The sequence below is a fragment of the Aulonocara stuartgranti genome, assembly GCF_965226115.1.
Source record: "Aulonocara stuartgranti genome assembly, chromosome: 3".
NCBI classification, from domain to species: domain Eukaryota; kingdom Metazoa; phylum Chordata; class Actinopteri; order Cichliformes; family Cichlidae; genus Aulonocara; species Aulonocara stuartgranti.
In genome coordinates, this window is record NC_138941.1 from 15,836,894 (window position 1) to 15,858,686 (window position 21,793).

The 21,793-nt window shown below is 42.0% G+C and overlaps 2 protein-coding genes across 2 annotated transcripts in view; one reads left to right on the forward strand and one right to left on the reverse strand.

The window, feature by feature from the left end:
* LOC309702571 (uncharacterized protein) overlaps positions 1 to 21,793 on the forward strand; it is a 546,755-nt gene that overhangs the window by 156,363 nt on the left and 368,599 nt on the right. The window lies entirely within an intron of this gene.
* LOC309697308 (uncharacterized protein) lies at positions 71 to 2,649 on the reverse strand (the record flags this gene model as incomplete). The annotated part of the gene is made up of 6 exons (XM_082519137.1): positions 2,608 to 2,649; positions 1,647 to 1,780; positions 1,457 to 1,550; positions 553 to 670; positions 387 to 478; positions 71 to 286 (listed from the first exon to the last, which is right to left on the reverse strand). Exons 2-6 carry the CDS (start codon positions 1,748 to 1,750, stop codon positions 71 to 73), a joined length of 624 nt encoding a protein of 207 aa, XP_082375263.1. The 5' UTR covers positions 1,751 to 1,780; positions 2,608 to 2,649.

Consider the following 21,793-nt stretch of genomic DNA (forward strand, 5'->3'; position numbering starts at 1 on the left):
GCTTCATTCCTTTCACACTAAGACAGCGGTAGGGAACTCCAGGCCTCGAGGGCCGGTGTCCCTGCAGGTTTTAGACGTTCCCTACCCCTGCACTAAGGCCTTTGAAATCTTCATTAATGAGGCCATGGTGGGTCCTTTTGTTATACACGAGTGCATTATATTGAGACTCACCTTCAGCCCATTGCTGCACATCGGCCACCCATTGCTGCAGCGTGTCGTCATCCACACCCAGCTCATTTCTACTCGCATTCAGGCTCTCCACTTGTTCTCTAAGGATCCTTATGATCTAAGAATACATTAATAAATGTCATTCATATGGACATTTTTAGAGTACTGGTGTTTTCCCCCATTACCACACACATTAAAATGGGTGTTGAAAAAATGACCTTTAGATATCTCTGGCTCAAAGTGCGGCCCAGTTGTTCCACTTTCCTTTTGTTCCAGCCCAAAGCCAGGAAGCTCAGCATGTCTGTTCGCCCTGCATTTCAGTTAGTATACAAATAAGAATGAATGAGCAGGAGACTGAGTGGAATCTCACACACGGACACACACCTGCTTTAGACATGTACTTCGTTGTGATGGCCGCCCTAGACAGGAAACTGTTTACTTGCTCCACCTCTTCTCCAACTGTAGAACCGGCCCCATCCTGAAACGCACCTCCCCATTTGATCTATAGAAAGGAGGTCACAATACATGACTGCTGAATTCATTCAACCTTATAACAAAATGTCTTAAACGTATCCAAGACTACAAGCTGCAGTATACCTCGCATTTCCAAGTGTGAGCCTTTGCATGCATGACGGAGAGAAAAGGACGCATTGACAAGAGGTTCCTCAGCTCAGGGCGCTGCTGAGCCATGTTGGTTAAATATGGGAAATATTTACAGGCCACATTGGAGCAAAGGAACATAATATGTCCTGGGACGCTAGCTGCAGACTTCCTCTGGAGAAAAAGGGGGTAAGCAAAGATCTCCCCTCGAAACATGTCCAATGCAGCTAGGAGGACTAACAGCAAACAAACAGCTCTTTCCATGCCCTCTTCATCCAACTTCCCAGTGGACTTTTTGCTCGACTCCTTTGCTGCGGTCCAAGATGAAGATCCACACAACCCTTTCCCTGGGACCTACACACTCAAAGACACGACGTGATTACGCCCTATCAGGGACAAACTTTTTAACACAAATGCAAAAGAATTAGCTGAATTAGCCTTAAGTCACGTTCACACAACACCTCATAAAAACCATGTTTTTATTTTTTAAATACACACGGTGACAAAATGAAGTATGCATTAAGATAAAGTCAAGTAAATAGTATTACGACAACACCAAGAGAAAAACAAAATAAATATCCACCCATCCAAATATGTATCCACACACACGTATGTGTATATGGTTATGGCGTTAACGTCATTTTAACAAGATTAACGCTGACAGCACTGATATATATGTGTATCTTACATCATTTGTGTGTCTCTGGATGTATTTCACAAACTCAGCAACTTCCTCATCTTTCTCAATGAAGACACCTTCAAAGTTCCCCTGCTCTGAAGTGCTGAACGAACACAGTGACAGTTGTTTGAAAAGAAACATCAAAATACAATTTTTGTACAAATCCATATTTGATTTATGTCCACAATGCATAACGTACCTTGCATTTGATTGAAAGCGATAAAGCTTGCGGTTTCCATCAACTGACAAGGCGAGCATGTCTGGAGTGCAGGCAGGGCAGCTAAAGCATGGCTCCTTGCACATCCTGTCCACCTCACACTTTACAGCACTCCACTCCAAGAAACTTTTACTGAAGACATCAGCTGATATTCGGCCAGTCTTTTAAGTAGAGGACAAACAACAGAATATTCATGGACAGTCATCATAAACATTGATTTGCACAATTTCCTTAAACTTGACAAATTTAGAAACTCACCCTTCCAAAATGGGCTGTTCTTTCATCCAGCACTTTGACAAAGGCCTTAAGTGACATCCCTGCTGCAGCTTCTTAATGTCATAGAAAGACTGAAAGACATCCATTGAAAACAGGGTGCAGAAATTTAAGGTGCCAGGCCAATATCCACCACCCTGGAAGTCCTTAACTGAGGGGGACCACATTAGGTCACAGCTGGTGCAGCTGACCACTGGCAGTGCAAGGTTATAACGGCCTTTAGGAAGGATAAGGAGAAATCCAGTCATGGCTCAACAAAGACATTTTTTTCATGTTGTGAAGATTTCATGTTGTTTTCAAAGCGGTCTGGTAAATCCAAATGACCTTTGACAGGTGCCCACATATACTGCGGGCCGAGGGTAATTCAAAACAATGTAGCAATGTACAATTTGCACTAAAACCTGCAAACACATCTATTGTGTATGTACTGTGTGACAAAAGAGCAACTTACCATTTATGGTTACAAGAGCCACAATTGCGCTGGGTGAAACCTCAACGTTACCTGCTGGGCAGTCACACACAGTCTGGCCTTTGCACAGGCAACAGCCGAACTAACAGTAAAAACACACAATATATACAAAAAGAATTGGAAATTAAATGATACACAATAAATATACAATAACAGCACACACTCATAGTACATAGCAAGAAATGCATAGGACTTAAAAACCGTACCTATTGGCTTGTGAAACTCTGATGAAGGCTGCAAAAACCCTCCAGAAGAATATATAGGGCACCTCTGTGAGGGGGGTGCACCTTTCGCACGTACGAGCACGTGCACATGCACTCTCATGCATGCGCGTTCACTCATCCAAAAAAGGGGCACTTCCGGGCCATGTGGGTATGTTTATTCAATTAAATATAGTGATGGAAAAGCTCCGGACGCCCCGATTCATCCCGGCCATCCGTCTGTTTGTTTGCTCATACAGTGTCAGTGAGGCTAAAGCACAAATCATCAGCACTGCAGAGCATCTTCTGTGTGAACTGAGATCAGTGCCGCACATTGTTTGCACCACTGATGAGAATGTCGGATACCTGCTAAATACCAATCATCACACCCGCAGTGTTAAATCAGCGCTGCTCCACATGATTGGAAACTACTGGTCTGGGAGACACAAGATTTAATGTACATCTGTTATAAAAACCTTACTGTGCACTACACAGAAAATTAAATAAAAACGTATGCTAACACTTTTTTCTGGTGATTTGTATTTGTGTTTGGTCAAAGTGATTATGGAAAACACGCTGAGAAAAATATATCACAACCCTGCACACCCAGGGGGTTTAGGACGTGTAAAGAAGCTCCGTTTCTCTGTTTCATTCCTGAGATGAAACCTCTTCTTGTTGCGTTTGATGGTGTCAGACTCTGCAACTAAACGCGCATCCCTGTTGGCCACAAATGCCTTGACTAAGCCTTTCAACGATTCGTGGGTAACAACTTTAGAATTAACATCATTGAGTGTTACACCTTTACACTTAACCTGAGTCTTGCCCTGTTTTGTGTAATAAGCATAGCATTTTGGACCTCCAGAGACAAACTCAGTAATGTGATCATCCTCTCCAGACCCGCCATCATTGAGCTCATCAGTCAGCTCACCGAGGTATGGTCCTAACGGGGGTACCCACTCCCCGGGATGAGAGGTGAAGATAACTGAATCTGTGTCGCAGTAAAGAATGCGTTCCTGCAGCTTGTCTAACAAGTCATACAGAGTGAGCCTCGCATAGGCCGTAGTCATAGCACCGACAAAGACATTCACATCCTTCACCCGCGACCCTCTACCATCAGCGTGACACCACTGAACCACTGCAACATCATCAGAGATGAAACAAAACTGGCGAACGTCATAATGGTCACTGAACATCAGCTGTGTGAATCTGGCAGGGTCTGTAATCAGCTCGCAAGATGGCATATTTGTTCACATGCAGAATCACCCCCAGAGAGAGTTCAGAAGCAGTTTATTACAACTTCTGATTGCTTTGTTTACACAAATCTTAGCAGGGTCAAGTCTGATGCCTTCTCTCTCATAATAGTCTTGAACAAACTTCTGCTGCTCCTCAGCAGCTCCTCCACACGTTCTGCAGAGAGGAAACATCAGCTTATTGTGGCACTTGTAGGGCAGAACAGGATGAAATAGACCCCTTGGAGGAAGCACAGTGCACTTAACAAACCCGAAATAATTTTCAACTCTGTCAAAATTATTGTATATGATCTGAGGGTGACCTATTGGATAATGTTTCGTGCACTGAACAGTGGGGTAAAGACTTGTAAAATCATAGTATCTGATCTTTTCATCTCCACCATCATCAACCTTGTGGTACAGTTTCATCGCATTAGTCCTCCCCCAAACAACGCGTCTCTAGGGTCCAGAGGCTCAGGCTTTTTGTATTTGTGCATAAAGTCCTTGACTGACTGATCAGTCGACTTTAATGATGACCAATCACACCCCCACATGACCACGACATTAAGACCATAATGCATTCTTAGAGCATTCACCTTCTCACAACTTGCATGATACAACTCGCCATATGACAGCTTGGCGGCAGGGTTAACATCACTCTCCGGGTAGCAGCGGAGACAGCCGTGATAGAAACACCCAAAGGATTCATATGCACTTCTGCTGGAAGCATCAAATCCATCCACAAAATAAGGTCCTACTTTTTGTTCGCTGCCTCTGAGAGCATGCTTGATAACAATGTTTTGTTTCGTATTGAAGCCATTCAAGAGACACGTCTGAAAATGTCTTATTCTGATCAACATACGCACCGTGATGAGTCAGTGCCAGGGTGTCTTTTGGAAGAAACAAGGTTTTGAAAATCCCCATGCAGTATGATGCCAGGATGGCGTGTGAAAATGGATCAATCTGCGTGCACTCCATCAAGGTCTCGCGGTATATTTTACAAGCCATTCTCAACACCTCGACATCATTAATGCAGTACTTACGCATTTCAGCCTGTAAATCAAATGGTTTCTCGCAGGCAGGCTTGTACCACGCCATAAATTTCTCCTTTTCAAATTCAGACATTTTTTCATACCCGTAAAAAGATGGGGCAGGATAAGGACCTACATAGAATTCGTCAGCCCTTGTGTTCAATGTGTGTGGAAAGAAGCCTTTTTCAAGGTCCTCGAATCCCAAGGCAGAAGGTGTTTTGGCCAAATGCATGGGCAGAGAGCTAAATGAGTCCATCCATCTCTGATCATAGGATTTGTCATACATTAGAACGACACGACTCCCTCTCATTGTTACACCCGGAGCAATACCCTGTTTAACGAGGTATTCCAGGAGAATATAGCTGTCGAAACCCGAAGAATTATGGGCTATAAATGTATAGCCACGGTATTTAGGCCTTCTGTAGTGCCCAACGAATGCAGACACACAATTCAATGTGTTGAAACAGAATTTTTTCCCATGCATATCCATTGTGCACACAAAAACGGCCTCATGCTTTCCGTCATGATACCGGGTCTCAAAATCCTATATTATGTATTTTTCATGAGGTTGTTTCATTTCAGCAGGCTGAAGAAAACACTCGTGATTCATGCCAGTGTCTACCAGGCGTTCTCCACAGAGTGTACATGCACTTGGGGCACATTTGTGTTCTGATTTGTCTGACTTCCTGTATACCGTACCACATGTTTCACAGTATTTCATATGATCACATGGTATTAGATTATGTACCGGTTCTACTAGTTTGTGCTGATGGTAGCAATGCTGCGACTTACAGACACGTTTACAGTCTGCACATTTCACAGTCTGTGACGGGTAGTTTTGACACAGTGTAAAGCATACATTGCATCTGAATCTACATGTGTGGCACAGTGGAGTCTGATATGTACTATAACAATAATTACAAAAATAGCTAACTCTAAAAAACCCTGTTGTGCTTTCAATGACATAATAATGACCATCGTGTAAATACATATATATGGTTTGAGGCTGCGGTGTGTCGTGTGTTTTGAAACACTGTAGCTGTTTTCGTCCTGCAGTATGATGGAAAATAACGATTTTAACATTTAGCTGTTTTTCAAAACTGCTGACATTGGTGAAAGAAACCTGCTGCCTGGGGTCGAGCCCTGCATCAATGTATAGCTGCTTTGCACAGAGTAGTTTCTCATCCTCAGACACCTCAGCATTGAGAGCATGCGCCAAGCACCAACAAAAACACAGGTTGTTATTACTATTTTGAGGATTATACAGATGTTATTATACAGATTATACAGATGTCATGCATCGTCTAAGGCTTGGTCAATTGAATTAAATTAAATTTAATTACCTAAATTAGCTAAACTCTCTCGCACCCTGCAGGGAACCTGTTGCAGATCATCTAGAACGATCTCTCTAAAATCAAGACGCTGACGCAGTTCTCTGGAATTAAAATGAGGCATGTCCCTACTCCTAACCCCACCGCTGCCATCACCACTGCTGCCGCCAATCTGCACAGTGTCACTTTCATTCGTATTATCAAAATGGTCAGCAGAGGACACAACATCAAGACTACCAATTGCATCAGAATGCGCAGTAGGTGACGATAGGAGGTCGTCAAATGTCAAAATTTCAATTTGGCCAACAGAGGACCGAGCAATAAGACTCTCACCTGCATCAGAATGCGCAGTAGGTGATGATAGGAGGTCGTCATTAACACTGTCAATTGCTTGATACCAAAGTACAGATTGTGAAAGAAGCTCATTGATGTCAAAATGCCCTTCAGAAGGTGTGGCATCAATATCACCAATTTCATCAAACCATTCTGTAGAGGATGGTGTGTGACTGCATTCACCGCGGTCATCACCCACATTATCAGCATTGCCAACATGAGAATTAACAGCACCGTTACTTCGCATAAATTTTCAGTTAAAATTTTAAATAATTAAACCAAAAATACGCGGCACTAGATTGATTGACAATGGTCTACAGCAATCAGAACGCACAACACAATGTGCTGTTAAAGAAAAAAAAAATCAGCGAAACAGCAAGTCTGCGAAAGGTGAACCGCGTTACAGTGAGGGACCACTGTACAATAATGTCCAGTAGCACTGCTGGTATATGAAATGGTGAGTTTTGAGGTTGTCTTCAAACAAGTGCATTGTACTAGAAAAGGGTGTTTGAAGGATTAAAAATGTAAAAAGTAATGACTATTTTATATTTATGAAAAAACTTTATGCAGAAAAAGTAGCAAAGAAACAAAAACATAACACATGGACACTTTTGGCCACGAACAAGCTGAAGGGATGGTGATTTTTTTCAATGAACCCAGATTGTCAAAAAAAAACACTTAGAATCAAATTTAATTATCAGCAGCATCAATAGTAACAAAAATACAATTTAGTTTTCGCTGTCAAAGTCGATTTAACTGAAGTGACGTGTTTCCGGTCGCAATATGGCGCTCCCCTGTGGCTGCAGCCAGATGCTCTTGTGCCATCAATGTGGATTGTCCAGATCATACCCGTTTAGTATTAGATATGTTGGATTACAATCATTTAATTCCTCATGATAGCCTTATTTTATTTCTTGATTTCTTTAAAGCTTTTGATTCTTTGGAGCATAATTTTTTATTTAAAGCTCTGGAGGCTGTGGGTTTTGGTCCCAGATTTGTTAGTGTAGTGAAAATGTTGTACAGAGATATAACAAGTAGTATTGCACTCAATCAAGGGTTTTCTAATAGTTTTAAAATTAATCGTGGTATTCGGCAGGGATGCCCTATTAGCCCGTTATTGTTTATTGTTGCAGCAGAAATGCTTGCCATTTATATCAAACTCTGTTCAGATCTGGAAGGCATAAACATTCTTGATAAAGAATTTAAAATTAGCCAATTTGCTGATGACACTGCCTTATTTCTAAGGAATGTAAATATGGTCTCTACTGCAATTAATAAAATCCTTTCATTCTCAAAAGCATCTGGCTTAACACTAAACCTTAAAAAATGTGAAATCTTAGCTGTACACAGCTGTAATCAAAATACTATTAATAATATTCCAGTAAAAGAGGAGGTAAAATACCTTGGTTTAATAATCAGTAAAAATACTAATGATCGAGAGAATAATAACATAACTCCTAGATTAAATGTAGTTGAAAAAATATTTAATCATTGGCTAACACGTGATTTATCCATATTAGGCCGTATCTTACTGTCTAAAGCAGAAGGACTTTCAAGACTCATATACCCCTGTTATTCAATTTTTACATCTCCTTAAATGATTAAACTGTCCAATTCTATTATATTCAGCTTCATCTGGAAGAATAAAACACATTATATACGCAAATCCCAATTATGAAAATGGGGGCTTGAAAGCTTTAGACTTTGAATCTATTATTGCTGCATTCAGGCTCAGATGGATAAAAGACTGCATTTCCTATCCTCAATCTATGTGGTACCATATTCCAAACAAACTCTTTAATAAGGTCGGGGGGTTAGATTTTCTGCTCAGATGTGATTATGAAATATCTAAGATTCCTCTTAAGTTGTCCAGTTTCTATAAGCAAGCTTTGAATTTTGGGAAACTAATTTTCATCCACAATTTTTCACCTCACAATTCTGTGTTGTGGAATAATAGGGTTATAGTCATCAATAAGAAGTCCTTATTTAAATCAGATTGGTATGATAGCGGTGTATGTTTTGTTGTTGATCTGCTTGATAAAAACAGAAACTTGCTTACTTATGAAGAATTTATTGAAGTATAAAATAGACATTTCATTTAATAATTATAATAAGGTTTGTAAAGCACTACCCACACTGTTGTTAAATCTTATCGTCAATACTTTAAAGTATTCACTAATAAGAACATGCTTACCTTCACTGACGATAGGTAATACCTCAATAAAGGACAAACAGTTTAATAATAAATTAATCTCTAATACCTTTAAGCAAATAGTATTCTGCAACTACAATGTCAATGTCAGACATGATCTTGATAGTATGTTGAAAGAAAAGTCATTTTCTTTTTACCTAAAATACCCACTTGCGCCTAAAATGAAAGAAACACACTTCAGAATCATATATCATATCCGGCATTTATCCAGTTGGAGAACTCCTGTATAAAAGGTTTAATTTTGAGGCCGACTCTTGTGCTTTCTGTTCTTCCGATCCAGAAACATTAGAGAATCTATTTTTCACTTGTCAGTATGTTAATGCTTTTTGGTTTGAAATACACTGTTGGGTTTCACTCAGAATTTCCAATATACCTTCCTTTACATCTAAGGATGTTCTTTCCTTTATGGACAATCTGGATTCTGAAATCTCAGATGTTGTCAATTTTGTAATAGTGCTATGTAAGTTTTTCATTCATTTATGTAAGTGGAAGAATGTTCTATGTCTCCTATGTTTACCGTCTTCTTGAATTACTTTTGTCAATATTTTAAGTCACTTAAGCTTATTTCAAATATGAATAAAAAAACTGCTGTACTATAAAATCACAAAATACTTGCTATTCTAATTTTCCTGCCCGTGTCAAAAGGTCTATGTTCCTTATTACTTTACCCTATAAACTTTTATTTTCTCCCTGTAAAGTTATAATGACTTGCTTCACCATCTTTATAAAGTAAATTGTTACAATTCTGGTCTGTTTCCTTGACTTGTTTTGTATATGAAAATTTCTTTCAATAAAAAAAAAAAAAAAGTGGATTGTCCAGACTGAGAGACCTCTTCCCTCTGACCCCTTCCCAAACCCTCAAACCCTCCTACCCACCTCGACATACAAACTCTGTGTGGCTTCACGTGTTCTGTTAATGTTTACATGATCGAAATATCTTGAACACAAACAAAGAGGAAGACCGCACCGGAAGGAAACAACTACAAGTCCCAGCATCCTCTGTGTTTAGGGAGCAGCAGTGAAAGTGAAAGCAGGAGGAGGAAGGTGGAGCTGAGGCAGGTGAGTGTTAACATGAATATGTTTCTTCTTATGACATAAAATAATTCCACGCTGTTCGTGTCTGTGGGTGAAATGTGAGGCCGGTCGGCTCCTCTGAGCGCTGGTTTCCTGTAAGTAGAGAGGAAGTGAGTTTAGCTGAGCCTCCGTTTAGTGTGAGAGAGCAGGAGGAGAGTGAGAGCTGTGCTGAGGCAGGGTGAGTGTTAACACCGCTCTGACATTACTGTGTCTCTGTGGCGGGAACAACAGGCTCCGTCAGTGGAGGCAAAAATAATCAGACTTTGGTTTTTCAAAGGAAACAACTTTATGTCGGAAGTTCCCGCACGCTCATTGGATAACGATGTGTCAATCTCGAGCTATTAGCCAATGAGCGTGCGGATTCACAGAAAGCCCCGCCTTTATCACGGGACTTTAAAAACTACAATGGAGACAGAAACTCCGTGAGTGGAGTTCAGGGTGACGTTATGAAACTGTGACGTTTGAGCCACTTCCTGTTCTCAGTCCCAGCGTCCTGATCACCGAGGTTTCTGTTGCTCTGATATCTGATATTGATTATATTGGTAAACAGGCTGTAGCATAAACATCAGGTCTGTTCTGAAAACTGGCTTTATTTTTTCAAAGTAAGGGAATATCTGTGGTCTGATACCGCGGGCTCATGGGCTAAGGACTTGGATTGACAAGTCAAGCGCAGATGATTGTGTTGTTTCTTATAAAGGCTTGTGTGTGTGTGCCTTCCTGTGTGTGTCCTTGTGTCAGTGGAACTGAATCAGTGTGTTAGAGAAAGTGCTCCTCTGCTGTGCCGTCATCGTGTGGATGCTTCTTTTAAAGTTGGAACTCATGTTTTTATGATCTGCTTCATTTCATTGAACCTTTATTTCTAACCATGAAGTCCCTTTGAGGTTACAGCCTCCTGGTTAGGTTTAGGCTGTTATTGTGCTTCAGGCTGAAATATGAGGAGTAAGGAGTGGGGCTGGTTAGCCCTCATGACCCTCACCATGACACATACGTCACAGGACAGTGTTTACCACAGAAACTCCATGAAATGATCAATGAGAACTTTAGAAACCCGTCAGTGTGATGCTTCCAGTACAACAGCACCTCTGAGTGTGTGTGTTTGCCTCTCAGACTAACTCCACCCTGACATCAAGAAGATGGAGGAAGAGGATGGAGCAGGATCTGCAGCATCCAGCTGTGTGTCTGTGAGCAGTGACCGGTCCAGAGAAGAACCCCCAGACTTCAGTAATGAACCTGCAGCAACAATGTAAGAGAGCTGCTGACTCATTTATTCAGTGTAAATAATGATTTTTGATGCAATGGGAGAAGAAAAATGACAAAAACAGTTTTAAAAATAAGGATTAAAATATTACAAACTATGTTTTTGAGTTTCCTGATGTAGCACAAAAATATATGAACATAACTGCATATAGGACAGATATTTTACGGTTCTTTTAGGCAGCACCAAAAAACAAAAAGACTATTTTTAAGCTGTCTGAGGTAGTGAGTCAACATGTCACACTGGGTCAAAGGTCAGGGAGAAAAAGTGTGTTTTAAAGGAGGTTTAAAAGCAGCGAGTGAAGGAGCCTGTCGAGGTAAATCGTTCCATAACTGATCAAATTCAGTTGGTGGACCTCTGTGTGAAATCAAGCATCTGGTTCACAGAGAGGATAACCCTCACATGGGCTGTACAACATTATATAGGGAGACAAAAACAGAGATTATCGTAGCCATCGCTCTCTCGCATGGACGTGGCAGTCTTGCTGTCTGCTGCGAATCCTCCCCGTACCTCCGTGACCTCGTCTGGTATCTGCTCCCTCCTCTGTAAGAGACAGTAAAGGAAAACACGTCTCTGCCTAGTCTTGAAAATCTAATCTTATCATCCATTGTTCTTCTAGGGCCTCTTCTTCTTGTGGCCTCAGCTAACTGCTAATATTTAAATGGCTAACATTAACATGTGTGCCATTAAAGTACCAAAAGGTACTTTAAAAGTAAATTTTTTTTCAAAAACTTACTCAAGTAAACGTAACGGAGTAAATTTAACTCATTATCACCCACCTCTGGGTCTAGGGATGCTTTTTAAGTAAAGGTTTAACTACAGCCAGCTAGGGATGGGTACCGTTTAGATTTGAAAACCTGCTAAAACAGAATCAGTTGCTGATGACGGTTTTTTTCTTTTTCATTAATCACGTATAATCTTAACTAGGGATGGGTATTGATAAGATTTTAACGATTCCGATTCCATTTTCGATTCTGTTTAACGATCCGATTCTTTATCGATTCTTATGTTTAAAAAAGGAGAACACTAAAGTTGATTAGCTTAGAAGTTTGTTTTATATCTTCTCTTTGAACAAGATAGAAATTTAGGAGTAACATGGCCTTACAAACCCAACAGTGAGATCTTAAGAGATCCACAGCCTACGGCTCTTCAATGGGTGTCACAGGGTCCCCAGGAAAAAAATGTAAATGTAAAATAATAAAATAAATATTCTCCTGTAGCAATAACAAAGTGTAACATAAATTATTCTGTAGCAATTACACAAGAATATCCAGTAATGTCCCTGCCTACAATTAAACACATTCACTTACCAAAGTGAAATTGGGGGCATCTGCTGTGGCAAATGGGTGCAAGCCTGTGACCACAAACTTAGTCACTGCTCGGTGACATTAGTCTATCCTGGCTTGAAAGGAGACGCTACCGGTAGACTGCAGCGAGAACTGCCAGCGAGCGCCAGCCAGACTCTGTCTCTCTCATCATGGTCACCTAAACGCACAGTAATGGCAGATAAGGCAGATCGCGCTAACATAATATGCACTGTTAGTTGATTATTTATCTGCCGCATTAACGGGCGATGACGTGCAAACGTTACCGCTGCTGCTGGGTTGAGATTCACGAGTCCGGAGCGGAATTAAAAACACGACATTCATTTAAGGTCATTGCGTGTTTTGTGAGCAAATGCTTTTGCGTATTCGTAGTGTTTCCTCCCTTAAATGAAATATCTACTTTGCAAGTATTGCAAGTTGCCCTGTTGTCATCCGTTCTAGTAAAGTATAATCAAACTTTTGAGCGTTTGAGCCGCTTAGGTACCGTGTTTCCTGCCAGGTAAATGACGCTCCGCAACGTGGTGACATCATTCGGGGCGACTGGAATCGATAAGGGAATCGTTTGCAAAAATGGCAAACAATTCCAAGGAATTGAAACAGTGGGAACCGGTTCTCAACAAGAACCGGTTTTCGATACCCATCCCTAGTCTTAACTCAAAGTGAACATAGACTTGATTGAAGTAACTCAGATCAGCCAATTCAAAATGCTAATTCAATCAACTCTGAGTTTATGGCTAGACTCAGTTTGTTGGCCCTGCACCTTAAAACTATTCCCTGTTTGTCCCTCATGTTTTTTGGATATTGTTTTCACATCTTATGTCACGGCTAGCGGGGCGAGCCATGTTGAATTTAATAAAGGACCCAAGATGCCGACACTGCTGTGAAGTGAGTGAGCTTTATTGAAACGGTGAAGTGCAGTGGAGATGGCCTGTGCAGAAGCTAAGATAACCTCTACTGAAAAAACTACAAAACTAACCTGAAACCTTAAACGGAGACACGGGGAGACAACACAGACGAACCAGCAACAAGCAGGAGAAAACAAAGGGCTCATATACACAAAAGAGCCATCAGGGAATGAGAAAAGGGAGACACAGCAGGATTCATTGGACATAACCAGACAAGGGGAAGCAAAAGTAGACACACTAACATAGGACATGGCACTGTCAAAATAAAACAGGAAGTGAACACAGAGACACAATACTAACACAGTACAGAGGGAACACAGAAACCAAAACCTCAGAACTAGAAAATCTTAATCAGAATGAAATTGTAACAAAAGACCATTCAATTCAATTTTCAATTCAATTCAATTTTATTTATATAGCGCCAAATCACAACAAAAGTCGCCTCAAGGCGCTTCATAGATACAGAGAAAAACCCAACAATCATATGACCCCCTATGAGCAAGCACTTTGGCGACAGTGGGAAGGAAAAACTCCCTTTTAACAGGAAGAAACCTCCGGCAGAACCAGGCTCAGGGAGGGGCGGCCATCTGCTGCGACCAGTTGGGGTGAGAGAAGGAAGACAGGATAAAGACATGCTGTGGAAGAGAGACAGAGGTTAATAACAGATATGATTCAATGCAGAGAGGTCTATTAACCCTTTAGAACCGAGCAGAGCGGTCCCGCTCCGATTTGCCTAACTATTTTTAAATCCCAGTAGAACTGCAACCACGTAAGCTAGCGCAATAATTTTTTTTGCATATGAAACTGGAGAACTTGTACTTACATATTGCACATGCAGCTTTTCCCAGAGAGATGTTTCCTTCCTCTAATATGTTTGCAGAAATCATGTAAAAAGCAAACAAATAAAAAAAAACCATAATCCTCAGCCAGACTCTTTATCGATCTGATCAGCCGTACACATCACTTCCTACTTTGATTATGCCTCGTCACGTTGTCACCGTGACCTATCACGTGGACCTGTACAACAACAACAGGAAGTGACGTCATTTCACCCGGGAAATTTAGTTTTTTCTCTCGCTCGTGTATATTGTCGCTTTTTCTAGAAACATACACGTACAAAACACAGAACACACACTTTTTACACACTCAAACACATCCACCCATTGCATTATTATGCAGCAACAATCCAGACACACCAAATACTTCACATTGCGCGAAGCTTTGGATCTGATTACCGCCCCTCCTGAATACGGAGCTTCTGGCCATTTGTCGGATCCTGATTCTGCCGACAGTGAGGATGAGGCCGACTTCGTTGAAGGGATTGACCCTTGCCAAGACAAGTATGTATATTGTTTGAAATAAAATAATGTTTTTTATGGAAGAGAGACGTAGGAAAAATTACGTTTGCAGTGCAAAAGAGGAATTTCGCACCGCGACACAATTTTGCCCAAATTACGCACCGTTATATAACTCTCGTGCTATACAAATTGAACAGATGGTATAATTTCTTTTGTGTATAGTGTTGATAATGTTGAAGAGGAGGGAACTGAAGTCTCCTGCTCAACTGAAGCAGCCCCTACTCCGGAGGGAAGCAGAGGGAGGGGAAGGAGACGGATGACTTGTCCTCCGGCAAAAAGAGGCAAGCGCTCCAGGTCACTTCCCGGTGATGCAGCTGCCTGGATGAGTGAAAAGGACCCTGACAGCTTGCCTCATTCTCTACCGAATTTCTGTCCAAAAAGAAAGCCAGGTGTGCAGCTGCCATTTTCAGAATGTGTGGACCTTCCATCGCCATCTGAACTATTCAAGATATACTTTGACCATGCTGCTATAAGAACACTGTGTGTCAACACAAACAAAAATGTAGCTAAAAATATTGCTGCAGGCAAAAAATTCACATGGACTGATCTCACAGAGGCTGAACTGTACCATTACATTGGCATAACACTCTACATGGGGGTTCTAAAGCTGCCTAAAATGAGAGATTTTTGGCGCGTGAATTCGATTTTTCATGTGCAATATCCCTCTGAGGTCATGACCAGAGACCGGTTCCTCACCATCACTTGGAATATTCATATGAGTGACCCTGCGAAAGACACTCTCAATGACAGAAAAAAAGGAACTACAGATTATGACTGCCTGCACAGACTACGTCCCCTGTATGACAGTTTACGTGTATCCTGCAAAGCTGTATACCACCCACAGCAAAACCTCTCTGTGGATGAGCGCATGGTTTCCACTAAAGCCAGAGTTGCCCTGAAGCAATACATAAAAAGCAAGCCAACAAAGTGGGGGATAAAACTTTTTGTGCTATCTGACAACACAGGCTACACAGTGGATTTTAACATTTATACAGGGAGGTCAACTCTGGTAACTGGGAAGGGGCTGTCATTTGATGCTGTGATGGCACTTATAAACAAAAACTTTTTATTTTACGGTTCTTTTAGGCAGCACCAAAAAACAAAAAGACTATTTTTAAGCTGTCTGAGGTAGTGAGTCATCATGTCACACTGGGTCAAAGGTCAGGGAGTAAAAGTGTGTTTTAAAGGAGGTTTAAAAGCAGCGAATGAAGGAGCCTGTCGAGGTAAATCGTTCCATAACTGATCAAAGTCAGTTGGTGGACCTCTGTGTGAAATCAAGCATCTGGTTCACAGAGAGGATAACCCTCACATGGGCTGTACAACATTATATAGGGAGACAAAAACAGAGATTATCGTAGCCATCGCTCTCTCGCATGGACGTGGCAGTCTTGCTGTCTGCTGCGAATCCTCCCCGTACCTCCGTGACCTCGTCTGGTATCTGCTCCCTCCTCTGTAAGAGACAGTAAAGGAAAACACGTCTCTGCCTAGTCTTGAAAATCTAATCTTATCATCCATTGTTCTTCTAGGGCCTCTTCTTCTTGTGGCCTCAGCTAACTGCTAATATTTAAATGGCTAACATCAACATGTGTGCCAGCCAGGTTCACATTTATGATGAACTATGATTAATTAAGTGATGTTGAAACTGGAGCTTTACTGACCTCTGAAATTCCTCCTAAAGTGTTATTCAGTGTTGTGACAGTCAGCTGCTTCAGCTGCTGCTGGGATGGGCTGTGGCAAAGAGAACAGAGAAAATCAAAATCAGAGTTTTTCTCTGAATTAAAAGCAAGGAAACAACAATATATTCTACATGGTGAAACTGATGGTTTATGGTGTTTGGGTCTGTTTTTCTGTATTTATGCAGATAAAGTGTAAACTCAGAAGAATTATACCATCAAATGTTAAAGGAAAATATCAGGATGAGTGTCTGTGAGCTGAGAAGGACGTGAAGCGAGCAGTTTATCCCAGAGCTGAAGCTGCTCTGTGTGCAGAGATGAGCTCAGATTCCTGCTGTGATTGATCAACAGTCACAGAAATGTAGACTTGTAGTTATTACTGCAGTATGGTCACAGCAGATACTGATAAACATGTATTATGAGGATGGATGATCAAGTTTCTCACTCTCTCATTTAAATCTCAGTTTGTTTCTTCTTCACAGTTTATCTGTTAATTTATTAATGAATAACACTGAAAGAGTTTCTGTTATATTTCCCCTTGAACATCATCTTATTAGGGCGGCATTAGGAAATAGCCCCCCTCCAAAGAATGAATAAATGAATGATGATAATAATAAAATGATTCAAAAGCAGAGCTCAGAGTGGTAGAATGGTCAAACATGGATCCACGGGTGGTTCAACTGCATTTGGTGACGTGACTAAAGCAAATCTTTCAAATAATCCCACCATCAACGGGATGTTGTCTCCTTTACTACGGTTACTTTACTTGGTCACCGTGTGAATTTCTTTGAAATGAACCAAATTCTTTTATTTGTTGGTTGTTGCATATTTAACCTCTACAGTCAGGAAAGGAGGAGATGAGGCCTCAACAATGTTGGGTTGTAGCTGTGGTTCAGGTTAGAGTGAGAGTCCATGGAATAAATGTAAGTCAGTGAACTGGAAACATGACTGTGTTCAAACTTTGTTTTCCTTTTTATAATGAGTCTAATCAAAGGTGGACAGAAGTATCTCCACTTTGACTTTTCTGTGTCACCATCAGAGCTTCTGCACAGTGTGGAGAAAGATCCAGAAGCAGAGCTGGACTGCAGACAGCCAGTCAGAGCAGCTGTGTACAAAGTAAGACTGAATATCTGTCTGCTGATGGACTCATTTCTGAAAACTGGACTTCTTGTGTTGTTCAGACATTGAAGAGTTTTCTTTCTCTTTAGTCTCATTGTTTTTCTTTCTTTCAGCAGATGTTGGTCTGCAGGAGGTTTTAGATGAACATAAGATCAGTCTGAGGAGGAGATGTGAACGTGTGACTGAAGGAAGTGATGAAACAGGAAGTAGAACCCTCCTCAACAGGATCTACACTGAGCTCTACATCACAGAGGGACAGAGTGAAGAGGTTCATACCCAACATGAGGTGAGGCAGCTGGAGACAGCTTCCAAGATGGACGCCCTCCATGACGCTCCAATCAGGTGCCAGGACATCTTTAAAGCCTTACCTGACCAACAGAGACCCATCAGAGTGGTTCTGACCAACGGCGTGGCTGGTGTTGGAAAAACCTTCTCAGTGCAGAAGTTCACTCTGGACTGGGCAGAGGGCTTGGAGAACCAACATGTCAGTGTGGTGGTTCTGCTTTCATTCAGGGAGCTGAACCTGATCAGAGATGAGCAGTACAGTCTTCTGGAGCTGCTCCATGTTTTCCATCCAACATTACAGAAGGTCACAGCAGAGAAGCTGGCTGTCTCTCAGCTTTTGTTCATCTTTGACGGCCTGGATGAAAGCAGACTTTCATTGGATTTCACCAACAGGAAGCTGCTGTCTGATGTCACACAGAAGTCATCAGTCAGCCAGCTGCTGACAAACCTCATCCAGGGGAATCTGCTTCCCTCGGCTCTCGTCTGGATAACTTCCCGACCTGCAGCAGCCAATCAGATCCCTCCTACATGTGTTGACAGGCTAACAGAAGTACGAGGCTTCACTGACGCCCAGAAGGAGGAGTACTTCAGGAGGAGATTCAGTGATGAAGAGCTGTCCAGCAGAATCATCTCCCACATGAAGACATTCAGGAACCTCCACATCATGTGTAGTATCCCAGTCTTCTGCTGGATCACTGCTACAGTTCTGGAGCACATGTTGACTACAGAGCAGAGAGGAGAGCTGCCCAAGACCCTGACTGACATGTACTCACACTTCCTGCTGGTTCAGACAAAGAGGAAGAAGAACAAGTACCATGAGGGACACGAGACGAGTCCACAGGAGCTGACGGAGGCTGACAGGGAAGTTCTTCTGAAGCTGGGGAGGCTGGCGTTTGAACATCTGGAGAAAGGAAACATCATGTTCTACCAAGAAGACCTGGAGCAGTGTGGTCTGGATGTGACAGAGGCCTCGGTGTACTCAGGAGTTTGTACAGAGATCTTCAAAAGAGAGTGTGTGATCTTCCAGAAACCAGTCTACTGCTTTGTTCATCTGAGCATTCAGGAGTTTCTGGCTGCAGTCTACATGTTCCACTGTCACACCAACAGGAAGACAAAGGTGGTGGAGGATTTCTTGGGAAAAAAATACAACGAGTCCTCTCTGGATGATTTCCTTAAACGAGCCATGGAGAAATCCCTCCAGAGTAAAAATGGCCACCTGGACCTGTTTGTTCGCTTCCTTCATGGCCTCTGTCTGGAGTCCAACCAGAGACTCTTAGTAGGTCTGCTGGGTCAGACAGAGAACGGTCCAGGAACCATCCAGAGAGTCATCAACAACCTGAAGGAGATGAACAGTTATGGAATCTCTCCTGACAGAAGCATCAACATCTTCCACTGTCTGATGGAGATGAACCACCTCTCATTATTTCAGGAGATCCAAGAGTTCCTGAAGTCAGAGAACAGATCAGAGAAGGAACTCTCTGAGATCCAGTGCTCAGCTCTGGCCTTCATGCTGCAGATGTCAGAGGAGGTTCTGGATCAGTTGGACCTGCAGAAGTACAACACATCAGAGCGGGGACGACAGAGACTGATTCCAGCTGTGAGGAACTGCAGAAAGGCTGGGTGAGTCCAGATGTGATCATTAACATCATTGATCAGTGTAGGTTAGTAGTTTAATGTTGAAAATAAAATCAGATTGTAAGCACAAAGTGTTTGTGTCCGTACGCTGCAACCTTCCACACCATTCCTTTATTGTACAGACTCAGCAGCAGCTCCATGGATCCCAAATCCAAGAGTGGAGAACAGATTTGAAGTGTGTCACATCCATGCAGTCACAGCTGTTTCCACCATGTTTCCACTGATATTAATCCTGTTCAATGACACGTTTCATATCAGTGAATATGTTCTTTAGGACGTCCACTGACATGTTTAAGTGTCCTGCTGGAAATCACTCAAATCATCCATGAAATCCACGAAAAATCCTTTTAGTGTTTCTAACTTCACCCTCTGTCCTCTCTCTCTCTCCATCCTCCTCACTGCTTCTTTCACTGATAATCACACAAACATCGTATTCAGCTACAAAATAACACAATAATATCATCTGATGATCATTATTATAAGAGCAGGATCCATATTTGATATCAGAGTAACACACTGCTTGGTTATGTGCAGTCATCATCAGTGACTGTGGGTCAAACAGAAGCTCTCTGATTGGTTGCTGACCTTGGTCACCTGTCCACTCTCACCTGTTTGTGTTTGCTCTCTCTTTGCTGTCTCCATCCTCTCTCTCCTTTCTCTCCCTCTCTGTCTTTGTACGTCACTCAGGTCCAATGGAAACAGTGACATTTACAAACCAATCAAAGACAAACTGATCCATGTCAGGTTATAACAATATTCAAAGTGAATACAGGCTGCTGCTGGACACAGACAGGTAACATCATTTTGACTTGCTGTCACCTGGATCTGGACTCATAAACACTGAAGCCCTGAACAGGAATACAAATCATTTTCTGCCAACTAGCGACACACCAGCAGATAATGGCTCAGAAAGCTAAAATGAGCCAATCATTTCTGTGTTTAGTTCCCCTGAAATCAGATCTGATATCAGCAGCTCTGAGTTCATTCATCATTATTGTCCAGTGATGAGATTTCTGCTCCGTTTGGTAACAGTCAGCAGGTTTTTCCTGCGTGTGGACGTGAACAGCCGTACCTGACAGCAGGTAGCAAACAGAGATCATCTTTCCAGCTGGAACTCTTCACTGAGCTGAACTCATTCAAAATGTTCTGGAGTCAAAACAGGAAACAGTCCAAATGTGTGTCTTCACTCTGACTCTGGATCAGATCTCAGTGACAGACTGTGGACATTATGGAAGCCTAAATGTGACACCATCTTCCTCCTTCATCTGCAGATTAAAGCCAAACAAAGATTCTCATTAAAAGTCTGCAGGTCTGAGAGAGACTCAATCGTTGTGTCATGTCAAACACAGTAAGAGGAGCTGAAGCACAGATTTGAAGAGCAGATTCATCAGATTATGACCTCACTCTGTTTTGTCTTCATATACATTCAGTCTGTGTTTATAATGCAGATTTTCTGCTTTTATAATAATACATTTTATATTTTCTATCATCACAGACTGACTCTGTGTGGACTCTCAAAGACTCACTGTGAAGTTGTGGCCTCAGCTCTGAAGTCCAACCCCTCCCATCTGACAGAGCTGGACATGAGTGGAAATTATGAGGTCCAGGATTCAGGTGTGAAGCTTCTGTGTGCTGGACTGGAGAGTCCAAACTGTCGACTGGAGACTCTGGGGTGAGTTCACTGACTGCGGCTGTTGTTGTTTTTCTATATTTCATGTCTTTGATGTTTGAAACTTTCTTTAGTTCCTAAATGTTCAGGATGTGTCTGAAGACAAATGTGAAGAAGTTTGAGTGCTTTCAGAAATGTTGTCTTTGCAAACGACTGAACAACAGTTTTTCCTTTTGGCTCCAAACAGAAGTGACAGACTTGAGCAGGGTTCATTTAAAGGCTGACAGAAGTGGAGTGGTGACGGGGAGATGTTTGACAGGACAGTGTTTCAGCCTCCACAGGTTCATGTTGTGCTCCATCAGTCAGTGAAGATGAAGTCAGTGCTGATGAGGCTGTAGAGTGTGTGAGGGATGTGAATGAGGATGATGAAGATCTGATGATAGCAGATAAAAACAGGCTGCAGAGACTTTGAGCCATACAGGGCACACAGTGTGTGTACAGAACAGCTGAAATCATTATGGAGGCCTCACTGGAATATGGAAGCATCACAGTACAGCTTCAGCGAAGCATTAAAGTCTCTGATATGAGATGAGAAATGAAGCAGCCAGAGCTTTTTCATGAGTGGAAATCCACTGTGACTGTGAGCTGCTGCTACAGCCTCCAGATTAGCCAGCAGCTCATCCTGCTCAACATTTCCTCACCAACTTTAATGGAAGTGTGATGTTTTCAGCTTGAGTGATGGTCAGGGTGGCCTCCCTCTCCTCTTCTTCTCCTCTTCCTCTTTCATTTGTAAAGCCACTTCTGCTGCTTTCA